This window comes from Mastigoproctus giganteus, chromosome 2 (genome assembly GCF_048544385.1).
Source record: "Mastigoproctus giganteus isolate SK-2022 chromosome 2, ASM4854438v1, whole genome shotgun sequence".
In the NCBI taxonomy this organism is placed as follows: domain Eukaryota; kingdom Metazoa; phylum Arthropoda; class Arachnida; order Uropygi; family Thelyphonidae; genus Mastigoproctus; species Mastigoproctus giganteus.
The window spans coordinates 124,134,384-124,153,735 of record NC_143576.1 but is presented as its reverse complement, the minus strand read 5'-3'; the positions used below and the strand labels follow the sequence as shown (position 1 = coordinate 124,153,735).

General features: G+C 37.4%; 1 protein-coding gene across 3 annotated transcripts in view; it reads left to right on the top strand.

Annotated features, from left to right (window-relative positions):
- LOC150089543 (serine/threonine-protein phosphatase 2A activator-like) overlaps positions 1-19,352 on the top strand; it is a 165,349-nt gene that overhangs the window by 108,871 nt on the left and 37,126 nt on the right. For all 3 annotated transcript variants that reach the window (XM_090368659.1, XM_090368660.1, XM_090368658.1), the window contains exons 7-8: positions 7,504-7,628; positions 13,225-13,325. In XM_090368659.1, coding sequence (XP_090224785.1) covers positions 7,504-7,628; positions 13,225-13,325 — 226 coding nt within the window. The remainder of the gene's footprint in view (positions 1-7,503; positions 7,629-13,224; positions 13,326-19,352) is intronic.

Below are 19,352 nucleotides of genomic sequence, written 5' to 3'. Positions count from 1 at the left end.
TGATTATCCCTTTGTATAAGGAATGGTCAGGCCACACCTTGAGTACTGCATTCAGGTCTGGGGGCCTCATTTTAGGAAGATGTAGAGCTACTGTAATAAGTGCAGAGAAGGGCAACAAGATTGGTAAAGGGAACAGAGGAGTGCACTTAATGTCTGGAGACTATGCACCTGTGAGGTGATCTGATTGAGGTGTATAAGGCTTTGAATGGCTTGAGCAAGCTCAGTGCTGATGGGATTCTTCCACTTGCCCAGATTACTCACTTGAAAGGGCATAAATTTAAATTCCAAGTAGGCCTCCTTAGTGATAGCTGAGTGGTCAGGAGTGGGAGTGCAGTAGCACACACTTTTTGAGTAGACCGGGGTTCAAGCCCCTGACTGCTAAATACAGTTGATCTGCCAACCTGCACTGGACCAGTGGCAGATTATGGTCCATTTCTGTCAACATGAATTGTTGAAGAGGCTTCCATCCTGCAGTGGGATGATAATGGCTGCAGATTTATTTATTTATTTTTATTTAAATTCAAATTGAAGAAAGACAATTGCAGAATAGATGTGTGGAAATTTGCTTTTGGCCAGTGAGTGGTTGATTGCTGGAACAAACTTCCATTTGTTGTAATGGAAGTTGATAGCTTAAGTAAATTCAAGGAAGAACTGGACAGACTTTTGGAGCAAATGAATAGGTGTGTGTGTGGGGGGTGATGCTGTATAAGCTTGCTTTCTTGCATCATATGCCATTGCTAATGTCATTCAGGTAGATAGTCTTTTCCTTCTTGTCAGTCAGGGTGCAGAATTTCTTCACTAGCTTCTAATGTATCCTGGCAACCTGGTCATGCCTACAAGTGTACTGCATTGGAGTATATTTGGATCATTTCTGAGGCCAGAAATGTTGTCACATTGTGAACATTCAACATCTGTTATTCCAGCATTCTTCGTGCCGTATTTTCTGTGGTTATCGATGTTGATTACCTGGTCTTGGATGGCAAACGTGAATGCTTCCATCTCGGGGAAAGAGTGTCCCACTGGTGAGCTGTACATTGGAAGCCTCCTTATCTAATCTTCATGGAGGTCATTGGAGTTGCCTTCTTAGTTCAATGTTCTGTTTTCATTTTTTTTTATTTGGTTGGGTGAGGTCTCATTGTTGAGGTTAAGTGGGATATGCTGTTTGTCTGTCTTCCTTATGGCCTGCTAGATTGGTGTTGTGTTTTCTGGAAGTAATCAAATTTTAAATCACTTTATTCTGTTGTTTGATAAGCTTAGTGTAGTATAGTGCATAATATATTATTGTCAATTAATCAGTAAATCTATTAATCTTGATAAACTTTATTGTCAATTAAATTGTACTTTTAACTCTATATATATATATATATATATATATATATAAAACGATTAATCGTAACAAATAATTAATACATAACTATAGTGATACACGTGATACGGAAGTTATATAAAGGGAACTCGTAGAAAACACTAGATACCGAAAAAATAAATATAGCGTTATAACTGTTTTGGGATATAACTTAAGGATTTAATTTTGTTTTGAAATTTTATTGAATTAAATCGGAATCATGACTCAGACCAGAGCAACAAAGCAAAAGGCTCAAGCAAATGGGAGTGCTGTGGTTCAGGGGAGAACTGAGGGGGGCAGTTGCCCTCTGAATCACAGTCTTTTAAAATGCACTGTTTGCTTGATGTTTGCGGAGCAGTCGGGTACGGGACATGATACTGCCAAGGGGGATGTCTTTGTGTGTGTGCACGATGTAAGGAGTGCAAGGAAATCAGGCGACAACTCAGCGTTGTTATGGGCCTATATGAGAGCTTGAAGGACAGGGTGGATGCCCTCGAAGAAAATAAATTGAGGGGCCCATCAAGCTCTCAGCCGCCCACATCAACGCCAGAGCTTGCACTTGGTCATCAGGCAACACAGAGGCAGCCCCCTAGGCAGAATGCGCTGGTCCCACAGGAACTAGTAGTTGTTGGTGACTATTGTCAGGGAAGCGGGGAACATGCTTTGTAAAAAGGATAGGTGGAATAGGACCAGGGTATGTCTGCTAGGGGCAAAGGTTGATAACGTTGTAGAGCGGATATCATCTTTTAAGGGCACAAAAGGTGATATAGTTGTACATGTTGGCACTAATGATATTAAGAGTAGGAGACCGGCGGAATTACTTAGCAAGTACAGGTCACTGTTGAAAAAAAGCCGTGAATTAGGGTTAAAGTTGAAAGTGTCTGCAATTCTGCCCAGACACGATAGGAGGGAGTATATGATGAGAGCCTTATCGATCAATTCGGCCCTGGAGGGATTGTGCAAGGCTCAAGGGGTAGAATTTTTTTCAGCCTGGACTGTACTTGTTAACAGGAGAGATTGCTTCTACAGGGATGGGATACACTTAAATAGAAAGGGTGCAAGAATTTTTGCTGATGCTGTCGAGGCAGAGTTAGGTGGGTCGGAAAACTGCTAGTTGGGGGGGATACAAGGACTAATAGATTAACAGTAGCCACTGGCAGAGGTGGAAGTGATTCTTGCACTGCTTCTATTGAAATGAGCAGAAGCCTGAAAAACAAGATGCAGGATATTTCAGAGACTGCTGGAAGTCATTGCGGTACAAGTAAACACATGGGTTGTGTTAGGGTAGCCAAGAATAGAAACAGGTGCATGTATACCTGCGTGTACACCAATGCTAGGAGTTTGGTAAATAAATTTGATGAATTTGAGGTATTGCTCAAAACATCAAAGGCAGATATTGTTGGGATATCAGAGACGTGGTGTAACACAGATATAAGGAATGCGGAACTGGAACTTGGGGAATACAATGTGTATAGAAAGGATAGACAGGACAGGAGGGGAGGAGGGATTATGCTATTAGGTAAGAAACACATAAAGTCCAAGGAAGTGAAGCCAGTCGACATCGATGGACAGGGCAGTCTCGAGTCAGTTTGGTGTGACATAAGCATAGGGAAATCAAAATTGAGAGTAGGAGTGAGCTATAGGCCTAATGACTCTGATGAGTATAATAAGATATTGTACAGGGAAATAGAGTGGGCCAGTAAATCAGAGAGTCTTATTATGGGGGATTTTAATTTCCCAGATATTGACTGGAATTTGTGGGTTGGTCACTCGCACACTAGCAAGGCTTTTGTGGATTTATTGGATGATTATTTTCTACATCAGCATGTTCGTGAGGCAACAAGAGGGAGCAATACTCTTGATCTGATTATCAGTAGTGATTCTTCATGCATTAAGAATCTGCAGATAAATGAACCACTAGGTGGCAGTGATCACAGTGTGTTGAAGTGGGATTTACTCAAGGAGGTAACTACCATCAGAGGTAAAGGGAAGGGTTTTTGTTTTCACAAAGGTGACTATGATGGTCTGAGACAGTATTTAAATTCTATACAGTGGGACCAACTGATGATGTTACCAACAGCAAACTCAAAATGGGAAGCATTCAAGGAACTAATCTTGGAGGCTACCAGGCTTTACATACCAACTAAGAAATATTGTTCAAGGTTTAGGCCTAAATGGTTGTCAGATGAACTAATGAGACATGTGGCAGAGAAGAAAAATGCATGGGATACATACAAATTAATGGGTGACATGGAAGCCTATGATAGATATAAGTTGGTCTGTAACCAAGTCACAAAGGAGATTAGGCAGGCAAAGGCAGACTACGAAAAATCCTTGGCAAAGGATGCAAAGAAAAACAGAAAAGAGTTCTTTACCTATTTAAACTCAAGAAGGAAAGGGATGAATCAGATTGTTCCACTGGATATTGATGGTTCAACAGTTGAGGATCCTGCTCAGGTGCTAACAATCTAAACGAGTATTTTGCATCTACATTCACGCATGAGGAGTTATTCAGGAAGGAGAATGATGTAGTAAAGTAAACATTGGCAGTGAGCTGGATGATTTTGTAATAACTGAGAGGAAAGTGGAGGAGAGATTGTTGAGGATAAACATAAAAAAGGCACCTGGGGTGGATGGGATCTATCCAGTTATATTAAAGGAGGCAGCAAAGGAAGTAAGCAAACCCCTAGCCATAATTATGAGAGCTTCTTTGGACTCAGGGGAGGTACCCTAGACTGGAGATGTGCAAAGTAACCGCAATTCACAAAGGAGGATCAAAGGCTGACACAAGTAGTTATAGACCTGTTAGTTTAACTTCTAATCCAGGTAAATTAATGGAGGCATTGGTTAAAGAAGCACTGCAGGATCATTTAGACAAGAATTCAGTTATAGCTCAGACGCAGCATGGTTTTGTTAAGGGCAGGTCTTGCCTGACCAATTTGATTGGATACTATGATGTAGTCACAAAAGAACTGGATGCATGGAATAACTTTGATATTATATATTTGGATCTTAGAAAGGCTTTTGATACTATTCCACATGGAAGACTGCTGCACAAATTGGAGCAGTGTGGCATTGGAGGCAAATTGCTGCTATGGATAAGGGGATGGTTGAGTGGCAGAAGACAGAGAGTGGTAATCAATGGACACTGCTCAACGTGGACTAATGTTATTAGTGGAGTTCCTCAGGGTTCAGTGTTGGGTCCGTTGTTGTTTTCGGTGTTTATGAATGATATTGATGATGGGATATCAAGTTTAATGTCCAAGTTTGCAGATGATACAAAGGTTGGCAGGGTTGTTAAGGACACCACTGACGCTATGCTGCTGCAACAGGATCTGGAAAGGTTGAACAGATGGGCTGAGAGGTGGCAAATGAAGTTTAACATTGACAAATGTAAAGTACTACATATGGGAAACAGTAACCCCAGAGTAACGTATCAACTCTGCGGTACTACACTGACAGTGGTGGAGAATGAAAAGGACCTTGGGGTAATTGTGCAGGCAGATATGAAGTTCTCTGAGCAGTGCAGACGGGCTGCAAGAGTAGCTCATGGTGTCTTGTCAATGATATACAGGAATTTTTCTAGCAGGGATAAGGAGGTGATTATTCCCTTGTATAAGGCAATGGTTAGGCCACATCTTGAGTACTGTATACAGGTCTGGAGGCCTCATTTCAAGAAGGATGTAGAGCTGCTGGAACGGGTACAGAGAAGGGCAACAAGATTAGTGAATGGAACAAAGGGTTGCTCTTACGAAGAAAGGCTTAAGTTTTGCAAATTAGAGTCTGGAGACTAGGCACCGGCGAGGTGATCTAATAGAGGTGTATAAGGCTTTGAATGGTTTGAGCATGCTCAATGCCAACGGGATTCTTCATCTTGCTCAGAATAATCAACTCAGAGGGCATAAATTCAAATTGAGGAAGGACGGATGTCGGATAGACGTGCGGAAATTTGCCTTTGGCCAGCGGGTGGTTGGCTGGTGGAACCGACTTCCATCACTTGTTGTTGAAGTTGATAGCCTAAACAAATTTAAGGCTCAACTGGACAGGTATTTCGAGCGAACGAAGGGGTGAAATGGGAGTGGTGTGTTTTTTTTTTTTTTTTGGCTGATGCTGAATAAGCTTGCTTTCTTGCATCATATGCCTCTACTAATGCTAATGCTAAAGGTCAATAGGCTGAGATCAGCCTTTCAGGGGCTACAATTGGATGGTGCTGGCAGCTCTTCATCATCATTGTCCTCACGATTTGCCCAGCTAGATGTTAGTCCACTCTATGATCCTGAAGGAGTATGTTAGTACTGAGACTGTGTAGATGTGTATAGCTTTGGCTGTGTTCCCCCCATTTAGCTTTGCTTTTAGTAGGCTTCTCAGTGTCTGATGTCAGTCAGGCTCTCTTTGATCTTGTGTTCTAGATGTTCAGCTTGCATCATTCCCAGGAACTTGTAGGTCTCTCCCTCTGTCATGGCTTCAATCTGTTTACCAGCCTTCGTCTTGTAGTTTACTCTTACTGGTTTTCCTAATGCAGTCCGTGGTCTTGCATTGTCTAGTCTGAATTCCAGCTTGATGTCAGTGCCAAACTCTTCAGTGATCTGCTGTAGTATTTGGAGTTGCTTCTCATTTGCTACATGGAGCCCAATGTTGTTCATGTACTTCAGGTGGGAGAGGGTGTATAGGTTCTTCCTCTCTTCTTTAAGGCTATATCTATACTTCACAAGTATAGTACTGTCTATACTTCAGGTACTTGAAGTATAGATATACCCTTGCTAGATAAAGTACATTGAGCTCAGGGCATCTCCCTGGAAGATTCCTCTCTTGACTGGGATCAGTACAGTCATGGTGTTCTTGACCTTGTTGATGGTCCTCCATTATGCCATGGCTTCTAGGACGTTTATCATTGTCAGGTTGATTTTGTAGACTTTCAACGTTTCTGTCAGCCAGCTATGGGGCACAAAATCGAAGGCCTTGCAATAGTTGATGTCAGCTGTGTACAGGTTGCAGTTCTTGCAGCCATGCTCCATAACTGTTGTATTGATGGTCAATTGCTCCTTACATCCTCTGTTTATCTGCTACCCTTTTGCCATTTGGCCATGATGTTCTGGCTCTGTAAGTGGTCTGATATATTCTTGGCTACTTATGCAATCTGCTCTTGTACATTGGTGGGAAACAAGTGATCAGTCTGTACTCTGCCAGGTTTGTGATGGGTGATTCCTTGAGTTAGAGACTCGGGGATCGTCTCAGGGTGACTTACCATCCTATTAAGCTGCTCTGTTAAGTATTTATATGTTCCCCAGGAATAGTTGATGTTAATGTTGTCTATTCCTCAGGTTTGCCAGTTGTGGTACTTCTTGGTTGTCTGCCCATTCTGCCACTCTTGTTGTATGACCTTGATTTTCTTTCTTTTTAGATCTGTTCAGAGGGCTCAGACATTGTCTAACTTCGTTGCTTCATAGGTTGCCCCAGAACGCCTTGAATCCCTTCTGGTCAAGTTGTCCATTACTCTCCTCCTCTACTTGTCCAGTGCTCCTGTAGAAGGCTCTGGTTTTTCATCAAGGATCCAGTTGTTTGTTTCTCTTATTGGTATAGTCTCCTGCTGAGTGCAAGAAGGTTCTGCTTTGTGGTATCTAGATATTATTCTACCTTCTGGTTAATGTCATTTGCTTGCTGTGGACATCGTCTTTTTTCGAGAATACTCTCTTCAGTTTTTCTGATCAGCTTCTTTTTTGTGTTTTCCTGATGATACTGGCTGGTTAGTTGGCCTATCTTGACTTTCAGTCTTCTGTTGTGGATGAGGTAATCTGGTATTATTTGTCGATTGAGGGTGGTCTGTGACTAGGCACCAGGTTCTTTTTGGTCTGCCTCAACATGGTGTGGGTCTTTGTTGCTAGTAATCATGCTGTCCAGTAACCAGTATTTAATTTGAAGCATGGTATTATTATTATTCTATTTTTTGATTGTTAAAAGTAATCAATCAGAAATAAATTATTTTAAAGCTGCAATTTTTATGATATTGAATTTGATTTTTTTCCCCCTCAGAATCTGAGTGTGCTGTATTTAAGTAATGATGATTAATTGATGCTACCTTTCTTGCAGTAATTAAAGAAAAAAAAGGATAGAACTGAATTAACAGTGGCACTGTATGTAATATTGCTTTTAATTTCTAGGTACCTTGTTTTAATGAGAAAATTGCAGATGACGTATAGAATGGAACCTGCAGGAAGTCATGGTGTTTGGAGCTTAGATGACTATCAGTTTCTTCCATTTATTTGGGGAAGTGCACAGTTAATAGGTATATATGGATTCCTTATTGAGTTTGGGTTAGTTCAATGAAAATAATATTAACATTTTGAATGAAAAGAAAAGTAGAAAAATAACTAAATGATCAATACCATTTACAGGGGAAGATTAGAAAGTAAGGTCTGAGTCTTTAAATTAAAGGCTATACATGATATGGAAATGTAACTTTGAACATTTATAGAATGATGTGTGACAAATTAGATCAGTATTATATAGTGATAAAAATGCTTAGACTCTACACAAAAGAAATAAGACTAGTCATCCAGTTCTTTATGGAATATAAAGGCAAGGAACCAATAGAAATTCATAAAGAAATTATAGTTGTTGCTACATCAACAGCCATAATTTCTCTGTGTGGTTTTTATGTTCATGGGTGATACTTGTTTAATAAGAGAAGGGAAAACATCTTGCATGCTGGGCATTCAATCACCTTACTTTGCAGAAATCCTCTTCAAAACTAGCAAAACAATGATGCTACTTTGTTATAGCTATTGGTTTTCTTATTGTATTCAAAATTTAGTGGTGTTTTTTTTTTTTTTTTTTTAATATAAAAATTCTAATAAAGTCACTATTAAAATAAATGACGTAAACAATATAGATTATTTAATAAACTGCTAGGAGAATTACCTAGTTCGACATCAATCAGGTATAGCCATTCTAACACCTGCAACATTTAGTCGTATCACAAATACACCATTCATAACAAGACAGGCGAGATGAAATTGTCACTACATGTTTGCAGATTATCTCGCAGACCAAAACTAGATAATGCTGAATTTTAAGTTAAATGATGAATCTAAATTATACACCACTGAGGCTCTCAATGTAACCAGTTTTAATTTAGAAGTTAGACACATGTTAAATGCCAGATCCTTGGAATTTTCAGAGGCTTGTTGTTTGAACAAAGTGAAACTTACCTCAACCAATTGGAAGTAGGCTCATCCTGTTCTTGTGATTCCAATTATGTAAGCCAGGGGTGGCCAATGAGTTGATCGCGGCTTTAATTTTGGTCGATCACAACAAATTTTAAATATACAGTCATCCCTCAATTTGCATGGTCAGGTATACCCCCAAAATTTTATATTGCGCAGCGGATTTCGCTACCTGCGTGTTATTTTATTTTATTTTTTTACGAAGCTTCAAAAATAGGAATGAAGAGCAGATTTTGACATTTTTTTTTTTTTTTTTTTGCATGATTGAAGATTTCATTGAAGGAGAAACACATTTCACCATAATAATGTAAATTCCAGCTGTCGGTATTATTGCAAATGAATAAGATTGAGTTTACTACCCGCTTATAATTTGATTGCACTAACAGAAAAGCCCAATAAACCGGAAAGTGCATGTTTTTATTATTGTTTTATGGTCGTGTGACCTCCGGAAATAGCTTTAGAGAAATATCATGAAGGCGTTCAAAACTGATTCTTATAATGATATAACCAAACAGAGCAATAAATGGTGTGTTTGTCCGGTTATTTTGGAAACAACTTTCCAAAATAGGATAATTGATGGAAAGGATTCGGGAATCCTCTTCATCAGTTATCCTACGTTAGCTGTTCAGACAGAATATTTTTCCAGTTCGCGCAACTTAGTGTTTTAATCGGTAAGCATTGCTTTTGCTGATTTAATAACTGGACAGTACTTATATGTTAATACCTTTTGATTTAAAATGAATACTACGAAAAAGAGTAAAACGTATCATTTTCATCAAGAGTGGGAACTAGAATACTTTTTTGTAATGGTGAAAGAAAAATGTTGCTGTTTGGTTTGCAATGCTTTCCTGGTTATACCCAAAAAAGGAAATTTAGAAAGGCACTTCAACACACTCCATAGTAAATACCAATCGGATTTTCAGCCGAATAGGGACCTTAGAAAAAATAAATTAGAACTTAAAATCCAGATTATTCGCACAACAAAATTTCTTCATGACACCTAATTTACAATCTAAAGCAGTAACTGTAGCATCATTTAAAGTGAGTCATCTTGCAAAAAAATGCAAATCATTTTCTGATGGTCAATTTATCAAAGATGCATTTTTAGAAATAACAGATTCTCTTTTTGAAAATTTTAAGAACAAAAATGAAATTAAAAGTGCCCTTCAAGATCTGCAATTATCTCGAAATACTGTGATGTGACACGTCGAAAAAAATGAGTAAAAATGTGAGCAAACAATTGCGTGCTGATATTGCTAATTGTGTGTCCTTTTCTTTACAACTGGATGAATCTGCAGATGTCAGTGATACAGCTCAGTTGCTCATTTTTATTCGTATGGTTTTCAACGATTCTGCCACTAGAGAAGAACTGCTGGATATGGTTTCGTTAAAAGAAAGTACTTAGAGGTCTTTGATATCTTTAACTCATTCAAATATTTTATTGAAAAAATTAAATAACCACTATTTAAGCTCGTATCAGTAACAACAGATGGAGCTAAAGCAATGACGGGGCATCTTAACAGATTCATCGCATTGTGCCAAAAGGATGATGAATTCCCAGATTTTTTGAGTTACCACTGTATCATCCACCAACAAGTGTTAGCCAGCAAAAGATTAAATACTAAAAGTGTTATGGACATAGCTTTCAAAATCATGAATTCCATCAGAGGACAATCTCTTTAAAGGAGACTTTTCAAAATGCAACTCGATGAAAATGAACCAGATCTGATATTACACACAGATGTGAGGTGACTGAGTTGGAATAAGTTTCTACAGAGATTTCGAAATTTGCTGAATGAAATTTAAAAAATAATTGTTGATCAAAGGGGAGATGATTATCAGGCAGCTACAAGATATGGAGTGGTTGTGTGATCTGGCTTTTTTGTCAGATTTTACCAGTAAATTAAGTGATCTGAATTTGGAATTACAAGGAAAAAATAAAAATTTTGGTGTCATCCACCTTCTAATTATGTCCATTAGTAGTATTTCTGCATATAAATATCAATTTTTGGCAATGGCTAAGGATCTCAAAGAAAAAAAATTCGACCATTTTGAAAATATGCAAGATCATCTGTTTTTGAATTTAATGGTGAGAAATATGTTTCTGAAATTGAGATTGTTGTGGACGATTTTGAAAACAGATTCAGTGATTTTAAAACAATTGAAGGCATTTTTCAATATATTTCTTATCCATTTAATGTCGACTTATATACAAAACAAATTGCAGAAAAATTGCTGCGAATTTTCACATGGAAAAAATATTTTTCTTGAAAATGAAATTATTACATCTTCCTAAAAGCCACATCATCAGAAAATGAGTTTTGGAAATATGCTTGCCGAGAAAAGTACCCAAATGTAAAAAAATGCAGTGAACTTTTAAATTCCTGTTTTTGTTCCACATATCTATGTCTGACGTAACTGTGTGGTCAGGAGCGAGAGTGCATAGCACGCGTTCCTTGAGTGGACCGGGGTTCGAGCCTGTGACTACTAAATACGATAAATATTTGTATTTGTAAACTCTACTGACTTGGCTGTTGTGCCAGAGTATAAACAGAAAATTTAATTTAATTTTTTTTTTTTTTTATATGAATCGGCCTTTTCGTATTTGAAACAAACTAAGACAAGAATCGCTCTACTCGTACGGATTTGCATATGGAAGATTCTTTACGGTTGGCCTTATCACAGTATATCCCCGATTTTGAAAGTTTGGTAGATGACATGAAGACACAAGCTTTGCATAAATTAAAATTTTAAATAGGTATGAATTTAAAATAAGAATTCTGAATTGTATTGAATTTTAAAATGTATAAACAACATTTTTCAATATGTGCTGATTAACTTTTTTAACCTTGTGCAATGAAATTTTTGAGATGGTAGATCGTGGCACATTTTGAAGGAAAAAAGTAGATCATATCACAAATTAAGTTGGCCACCCCTGATATAAGCCTTTTTTCTCCCTGGGAGCATATAGCAATCAAAAGTATAGCTTCAAAGTGAGTGGTTCTCTTCTTGCCACCATTATGTGGTAGTGGCAAATGATGAGAAAGCAAGCTTATATAGCATCAGCCAAAAAAAAAAAAAAAACACCTCTGTCCATTCCCTCTAATAGTATTTCTTCCTTGAATTTATTAAACCACCCACCTTCACAACGCCAGATGGAGTTTATTCAATCAATCACCCTCTGGCTGAAGGCAAATTTCTGCATGTGAGCTGCAACCATCCATCCTCAATTTGAATTTATGCCTCCTCATATGTATATGGTCTGTGCAAGAGGAAGGATTCCAGCAGCATTGAACTTAATCCATTCAAGGCACCTCAATCAAATCTTGCAAGATCTGATTGCAGTGCCTTAATCATACCTACTTTCCAGATGCTGCAATTTACAAAACTGAAGCCTTTTCTGATGAAAGTACCCTTTTCTTCCCTTGCCAATTTAATCATCTCTCTCTCTCTCTCTCTCTCTCTCTCTCTCTCTCTCTCTCTCTCTCCCTCCCCTTTTCTTCTTTTTTTTTGTGCACCATTCCAGGTGCTTTAAATTTGATCCATTTATCTGGAATGAATTTCAAAAAAAAAAAAAATAAGTAATATGTTGTTTAACAGGTACCCAGTTTTTTGTTCCTTTTTATTTTTTAATATTTTCATAATAAGAATTTAGCCGTGCAGCTTATCAGAGGTGAATTAACTTAAATTCAGAAACTTTGCTATTTACTTTATCATTGCTGTACAGTAAGTGGAAGTCTCACTGGCTGCGATCCTTATTAGCATAAAGTTGGACAGAACAGTGTCACGAAAAATGTTTTTTTTTTTTTTTTTTTTTTTTATTTTTGTAAATTGTGCTGATACCTTAATTATACTTTATATTTCATGTACAGATTATTTCTCTCCTAAAGTTTAAAAGTGCACAAGGACTTTCTAATGATCTTGTATAAAAATTTGGATTGCCCATCAGAAAGTGGGTCATCTTATCTATAAACTAGTAAAGTTATTCATTTAGTGAAGCATAAAATTGAGAAACTATTAGCATTTCTCTCATAGAAGTATTTCTTTAGTTCTCATACAATTCTTTATTATGGCCTTTACATCATTATTTATTCCCTTTTTTTTTGGCTAAATACAAGAAGAAGAGAACAAATCGCACTGTAGAAAAGCCTTTGACATGCTGCAGAACAGTTTGTTTTCCTCCTCTTGTATTTAGCCCTTTTTCCATGGTTTTGTATAAATGTGTGTATCGACCATCATTCTTTGATATATAAGAACCAAAGTTTATAATTACATATACAACAATGATAAACTGGCAAAGAGATACAGTACGCAGCATTGAAAATGCAGTGTAGTATAGTCTTTTTTACCAAACGTTTCTTTTTTTGCATTACATTTGTAATTAGGAGAAGACTGGTCTAATTGTGGGTTGGACTGTTGATAAGACCAATTAGAAATATTCCACACAAATTTTATTGCCAGTTTACTCCTGTTGGTAATATTGAGTAAATGAATTGTTTGTGGAATAAATTATTTGTGTATCTATTGCAAATATACTTCTTTATGAGCCATTGTTAAAGTATGTAAAGTTTTACGAATGTTGTCTATTTTGTCACTAAATCTGAGATTGCGTTACTTTCTATTTTGTTAAAATATAAACTCAAATAATTATTTTAGGGCATCCAAGATTAGAACCTAAATCATTTCCAAGTGATGATATTGCTGTGTCATTTTCAAAGGATTATATGTTTATGGGGTGCATAAAGTTTATTAATCAAGTAGGTAGCCAGTTCTTGCTCTTCTTATTACAACTATTACTATAGGAAACTTAAGAGTTCGATGAATTACACAAAAGGAAAACAGATGGCATAATAGAGAAAAGAAAGGCATTAGAGATAATACAGTAGATATACCAAAAAAAAAATATATATATATATCTTGTGGGAATTAATAAATATTCTAAGTTATAAAACTAAAACACCACATGTAGTTTGGGCAATTAATGGAGTTTTACTGAAAGAAAATAAAAGAAAAGATTTTGATTCCAATAATCAAACAAGTTGTACTAGTTTTAGATGAAATTTGCTTACAAACCTAAAGAAGTGAGAAAGTTTGTTAGATATTAGCTGCCAAACATTGCAGTTATACCATAAGATAATTTGGATAAATACTGTGATTTTAACTTTAAGAATTCATGTAATCTGAATTATGAAAAAACCCTTATCTAGAATATGGAGACATCCTTATTTAGGTTTGTCATGCACATATTCACTACACTTCTCACTGTCCCCGCACTTTAACATTGTGAGTGTCAGCTTCCTCACTAATGTGGAATGTAACTTTTTTCTGAAAACAATACATAGTGCTGCTTTTTTTTTTTTTTTTTTTTTTTGGTCATTTCATTACCAGTAATTGCTTGTAACATATGTAATTTGTATGGTTTTAGTTTCTGATGCAGCACTTTCCAAACATTTTATTTCAGAAGAGGTAATTCATGGCTAGCACTGTATCCAAATTTTTTTTTGGACACCAGCAATATGTTTGTCCCACTAATTCTTCTGTTTAATTGCTCATATTAGACTTGCCAAGTTTCTTGCCATGCATCGCATAAACCTAGATTGCACAAAATTTGTTAGTCATACACATAAGGACTGCTAAAAGGATTCCTATTATAATGTAGAGGAAAAGCCTTTGCTGCACTTGCACTTGCCAGCTTAGGTTTCTCAGACCAAGCAAATTCTACTTTCTCTTCACCTGTAAAATTTATTACTTTTGTTTTTCTTACGGCATCACTTCTGGTGGATACAAACACAACTGCAAAACATTGAAAGCAAACTTGATGTATTTATCTTCATTGTTGTATCATCTGTTTTTCTTTTGTGTGAAAAGTAGTCATTATAAATGTTTAAAGGAAAGTGTAAAACTGTTTTGTAATTACTTTTTATGTATATGTATTTTGAATTAATCATGGCATCTGTACATCCATATAGAGGTGCCATTTATTTTCTCATAATGCATTTTGTGCTAAATCTACAGTAAAGAAATCCTAATAATGTCTTACTCTTAGAAAAGGGGACGATATATGGTATTCCATAGCCAATGATATTAGTAATTAAAAGAAGAAACTGTAAATGTGTGAATGTTATATGCATTTATTGGAATGGCTATAAGGTAACAAAAGTTAATAACAACATAACCACCATGATGGTGGTATCTCACAAGGTGACATTTCGACTAAGTAACATTGGGCTTTGGGGGGGGGGGATAACAGAGAAACAAAATTCTAATTTACAAAGATAAGCATTATTGTAAATTGCAAATTTAAAATGGGATCAACATTAAAAAATAATAATAAAATTATAATGTTTACAATTGGCACTAAGTGCAATTCCTCAAATACCATTCTCATGAACCTCTGTGTCTAAAACCTCCTTGTTTTATTTTAATTTTTTTTTAAATTTTAGTTGTTTAAAGGCATAGTATATATGTTTATATAAGTAATTAATCTTCCCCCTCCTCTTAATTTCATTTTCTGTGTCACATTTTGTTAGGCCGTCTAGTTGAGAAACATTCGATTTATTCTTTGTGCTAATTCACCCTCTTTGCCGCCATTGTTATACGATACAACATTATATCCCGAACTAGATAGCGTAAGCTTAGTATAATATAGTACATAATATTATATTGTCAATTAATCAGTAAAATCTATTAATCTTGTTAAACTGCATTGTCAATTAGATTGTACTTTTAAACTAAATACATATAACGACTTAGATTACAAACGTAACATAATTAATACATAACTTGATATGGAAGTTATATTAATGGAACTCGTAAATAATACTCGATACTGAAAAATATATATAGCATTATAACTGTGTTGGGATACAAGTTTAGGGTTATAATTTTGTACTAAAATTGAGATTTTATTGAAATTAAATCGAAATCATGACTCCGACCAGAACAGCAAAGCTCAAGCTAATGGGAGTGCTGTGGCTCAGGGGAGAACTGAGAGGGGGGCAGTTGCCCTCTGAATCACAGCCTTTTAAAATGCACTGCTTGCTTGATGTTTGTGGAGCAATCGGGTACGGGACATGATATTGCCATGGGGGATGTCTTTGTGTGTGCGCGATGTAAGGAGTGTAAGAAAATCAGGAGACAACTCAGTGCTGTTATGGGCCTATATGAGAGCTTGAAGGACAGGGTGGATGCCCTCGACGGATCTAAATTGAGGGGCCCATCAAGATCTCAGCTGCCCACATCAACGCCAGAGCTTGCACTTGGTCATCACGCAACACAACGGCAACCCCCGAAGGCAGAATGTGCTGGTCTCACAGGAACTAGTAGTTGCTGGTGACTCTATTGTCAGGGAAACTGGGAACATGCTTTGTAAAAAAGGATAGGTGGAACAGGACCAGGGTACGTCTGCCAGGGGCAAAGGTTGATGACATTGTAGAGCGGATATCATCTTTTAAGGGCACAAAAGGTGATATAGTTGTACACGTTGGCACTAATGATATTAAGAGTAGGAGACCGGCAGAATTACTTAACAAGTACAGGTCACTGTTGAAAAAAAGCCATGAATTAGGGTTGAATTTGAAAGTGTCTGCAATTCTGCCCAGACACGATAGGAGGGAGAATATGATGAGAACCTTGTCGATCAGTTCAGCCCTGGAAGAATTGTACAAGGCTCACGGGGTAGAATTTTTTTCAGCCTGGTCTGTACTTGTTAACAGTATAGATTGTTTCTACAGGGAAGGGATACACTTAATTAGAAAGGGTGCAAGAATATTTGCTGATGCCATCGAGGCAGTGTTAGCTGGGTCGGAAAACTGCTAGCTTGGGGGGGGGGGAATACAAGGACTGATAGATTAACAGTAGCCACTGGCAGAGGTGAAAGTGATTCTTACATTGCTTCTATTGGAATGAGCAGCAACCTGGAAAACAAGATGCAGGATATTTCAGAGACTGCTGGGAGTCATTGCGGTACAAGTAAACACATGGGTTCTGTTAGGGTAGCTAAGAATAGGAAGAGGTGCATGTATACTTGCGTGTACACCAATGCTAGGAGTTTGGTAAATAAATTTGATGAATTTAACGTATTGCTCAAAACATCAAAGGCAGATATTGTTGGGATATCAGAGACAGATATAAGGAATGCAGAACTGGAATTTGGGGAGTACAATGTGTACAGAAAGGATAGACAGGATAGGAAGGGAGGAGGGGTTATGCCATTAGTTAAGAAACAAAATCCAAGGAAGTGAAGCCAGTCGACATCACTGGAGAGTGCAGTGTCGAGTCTGTTTGGTGTGACATAAGCATTGGGAGATCAAAATTGAGAGTAGGAGTGTGCTATACGCCTAATAACTCTGATGAGTATAATAAGAAACTGTATAGGAAAATAAAGTGGGCCAGTAAATCAGAGAGTCTTATAATGGGAGATTTTAATTTCCCAGATATAGACTGGAATTTGTGGGTTGGTCACTCACACACTAGCAAGGCTTTTGTGGATTTATTGGATGATTGTTTTCTTTATTAGCATGTTCGTGAGGCAACTAGAGGGAGTAATACTTGTGATCTGGTTATCAGTAGTGATTCTTCATGCATTAAGAATCTGCAGATAAAGGAACCACTGGGTGGCAGTGATCACAGTGTTCTGAAGTGGGATTTACTCAAAGAGGTAACTACCATCAGGGGTAAAGGGAAGGGCTTTTGCTTTCGTAAAGGTGACTACGATGGACTGAGACAGTATTTAAATTCTATACAGTGGGACCAACTGATGATGTTACCAACAGCAAATTCAAAATGGGAAGCATTCAAAGAACTTATCTTGGAAGCTACTAGGCTTTACATACCAACTAAGAAATATTGTTCAAGGTTTAGGCCTAAATGGATGTCAGATGAACTAATGAGACATATGGCAGAGAAGGAAAATGCATGGGATACATATAAATTAATGGGTGACATGGAAGCCTATGATAGATATAAGCTGATCTGTAACCAAGTCACAAAGGAGATTAGGCAGGCAAAGGCAGATTATGAAAAATCCATGGCAAAGGATGCAAAGAAAAACAGAAAAGAATTCTTTACCTATGTAAACTCTAGAAGAAAAGGGATGAATCAGATAGGTCCACTGGATATTGATGGTTCAACAGTTGAGGATCCTGCTCAGGTGGCTAACAAACTAAACGAGTATTTTGCATCTACATTCACACATGAGGAGTTATTCAGGAAAGGGAATGCCATAGGTGAAGTAAACTCTGGCAGTGAGCTAGATGATTTTGTAATATCTGAGAGGAAAGTGGAGGAGAAATTGTTGAAGATAAACATAAAAAAGGCACCCGGGGTGGATCTATCCAGTTATATTAAAGGAGGCAGCTAAGGAAGTAAGCAAACACTTAGCCATAATTATGAGAGCTTCTTTGGACTCAGGGGAGGTACCAATAGACTGGAGATGTGCAAATGTGTCCCCAATTCACAAAGGAGGATCAAAGGCTGACGCAAGTTTTTATTTTATTTTTATGTAAACCCCAAACACAAGAGGTATTAGAACCTATAGTACTTAGTACCATGCTTGGGTAGAAGGTTGAGAAGACGAAAAAAGATATTTGTTAACATTGGACTTTAACTTCTGTAGACTGTAATTTTCAGGGAATACGTATGAAGGAAGGTTGTTCTAGAAAACGGCAGTTGAAAGAATAATAAACAAGTAAGATGAAAAGTTGGTTCTGTGAGTTTGGAGTTGGACAGTAAATGGATGTTGGCTGGTGGCGGCACGTGTTCAGACTGTTTTGAAAGAGAAAGCAGGAATAATAGAAGCCAATTCAGAAGAACAGGGGCCATGGAAGTATCTGTAGAAGAGGCATGCAGCAGAAACAGTACATCTATGAGACAGTGAGTGGAGAGACTTTGTTAAAGATGAATCATTAATTAACCTAACTGCCCTCTTCTGAATGGAATCAAGAAGCCTGAGAGAGGTTTTGGGGGCACCACCCCAGATGTAGGAACAATATTCCATGGCAGGGCAGATTTGCGATTTATACAGAGTGAGCAGCTGTTTGGAAGAAAAGTAATGCCAAGAGCGAAAGAGAAAACCAAGTCTTTTAGATGCAGAGGAAGCAATATTTGTAATCTGCTAGTGCCGAGAGAGAGAGAGAGAGAGATTAGAAGTCAGGGTAATCCCCAAAAGAGATACATCATTTTGCCTAGAAATCAGAGTGTAACCAAAGATAAGCACAGGAGCAGAAGAATCCTTTTTGTGAGATATAAGACAAGACTGAGTTTTAGAAGGATTGAAATAAACTAAGTTGTCTTTGCCCCACTGGAGAATTACCGGGAGATCAGCATTTAATTGGTAGCAGATTTTAGAGAAGTTAAAGCTGATTGGGCAGGGCAAGGTTTCTCAAAATGGAAAGTGGAATGCAGTGTGCTATCCTTGGAAAAACTATGGATAGGATTTCCAGTCAATGGAAGAAAGTCATTAATATACAAGAGGAAAAGAGTGGGGGAAAGAACTGAACCTTGGGGGACACCGGCATTAGTGGAGAAGTTAGAAGACAGAGAGGCATCTGCCATCATGCTCAGTGAGCGATCAGAGAAAAAACTGGATAACTAATTACTAAAAACAGTTGGCAAACCATAAGATGGAAGCTTGTTTAGAAGACCTTTATGCCAAAAACCATCGAAAGCCTTTGAGATGTCAAGAGCAACTACTTGTGTTTCACCGAACCTTTCCATTGAATTATTCCATAAATGGGTAACATAAGTCAAAGTAATTATAGACCTGTGACTGTTCCAGGAAAATT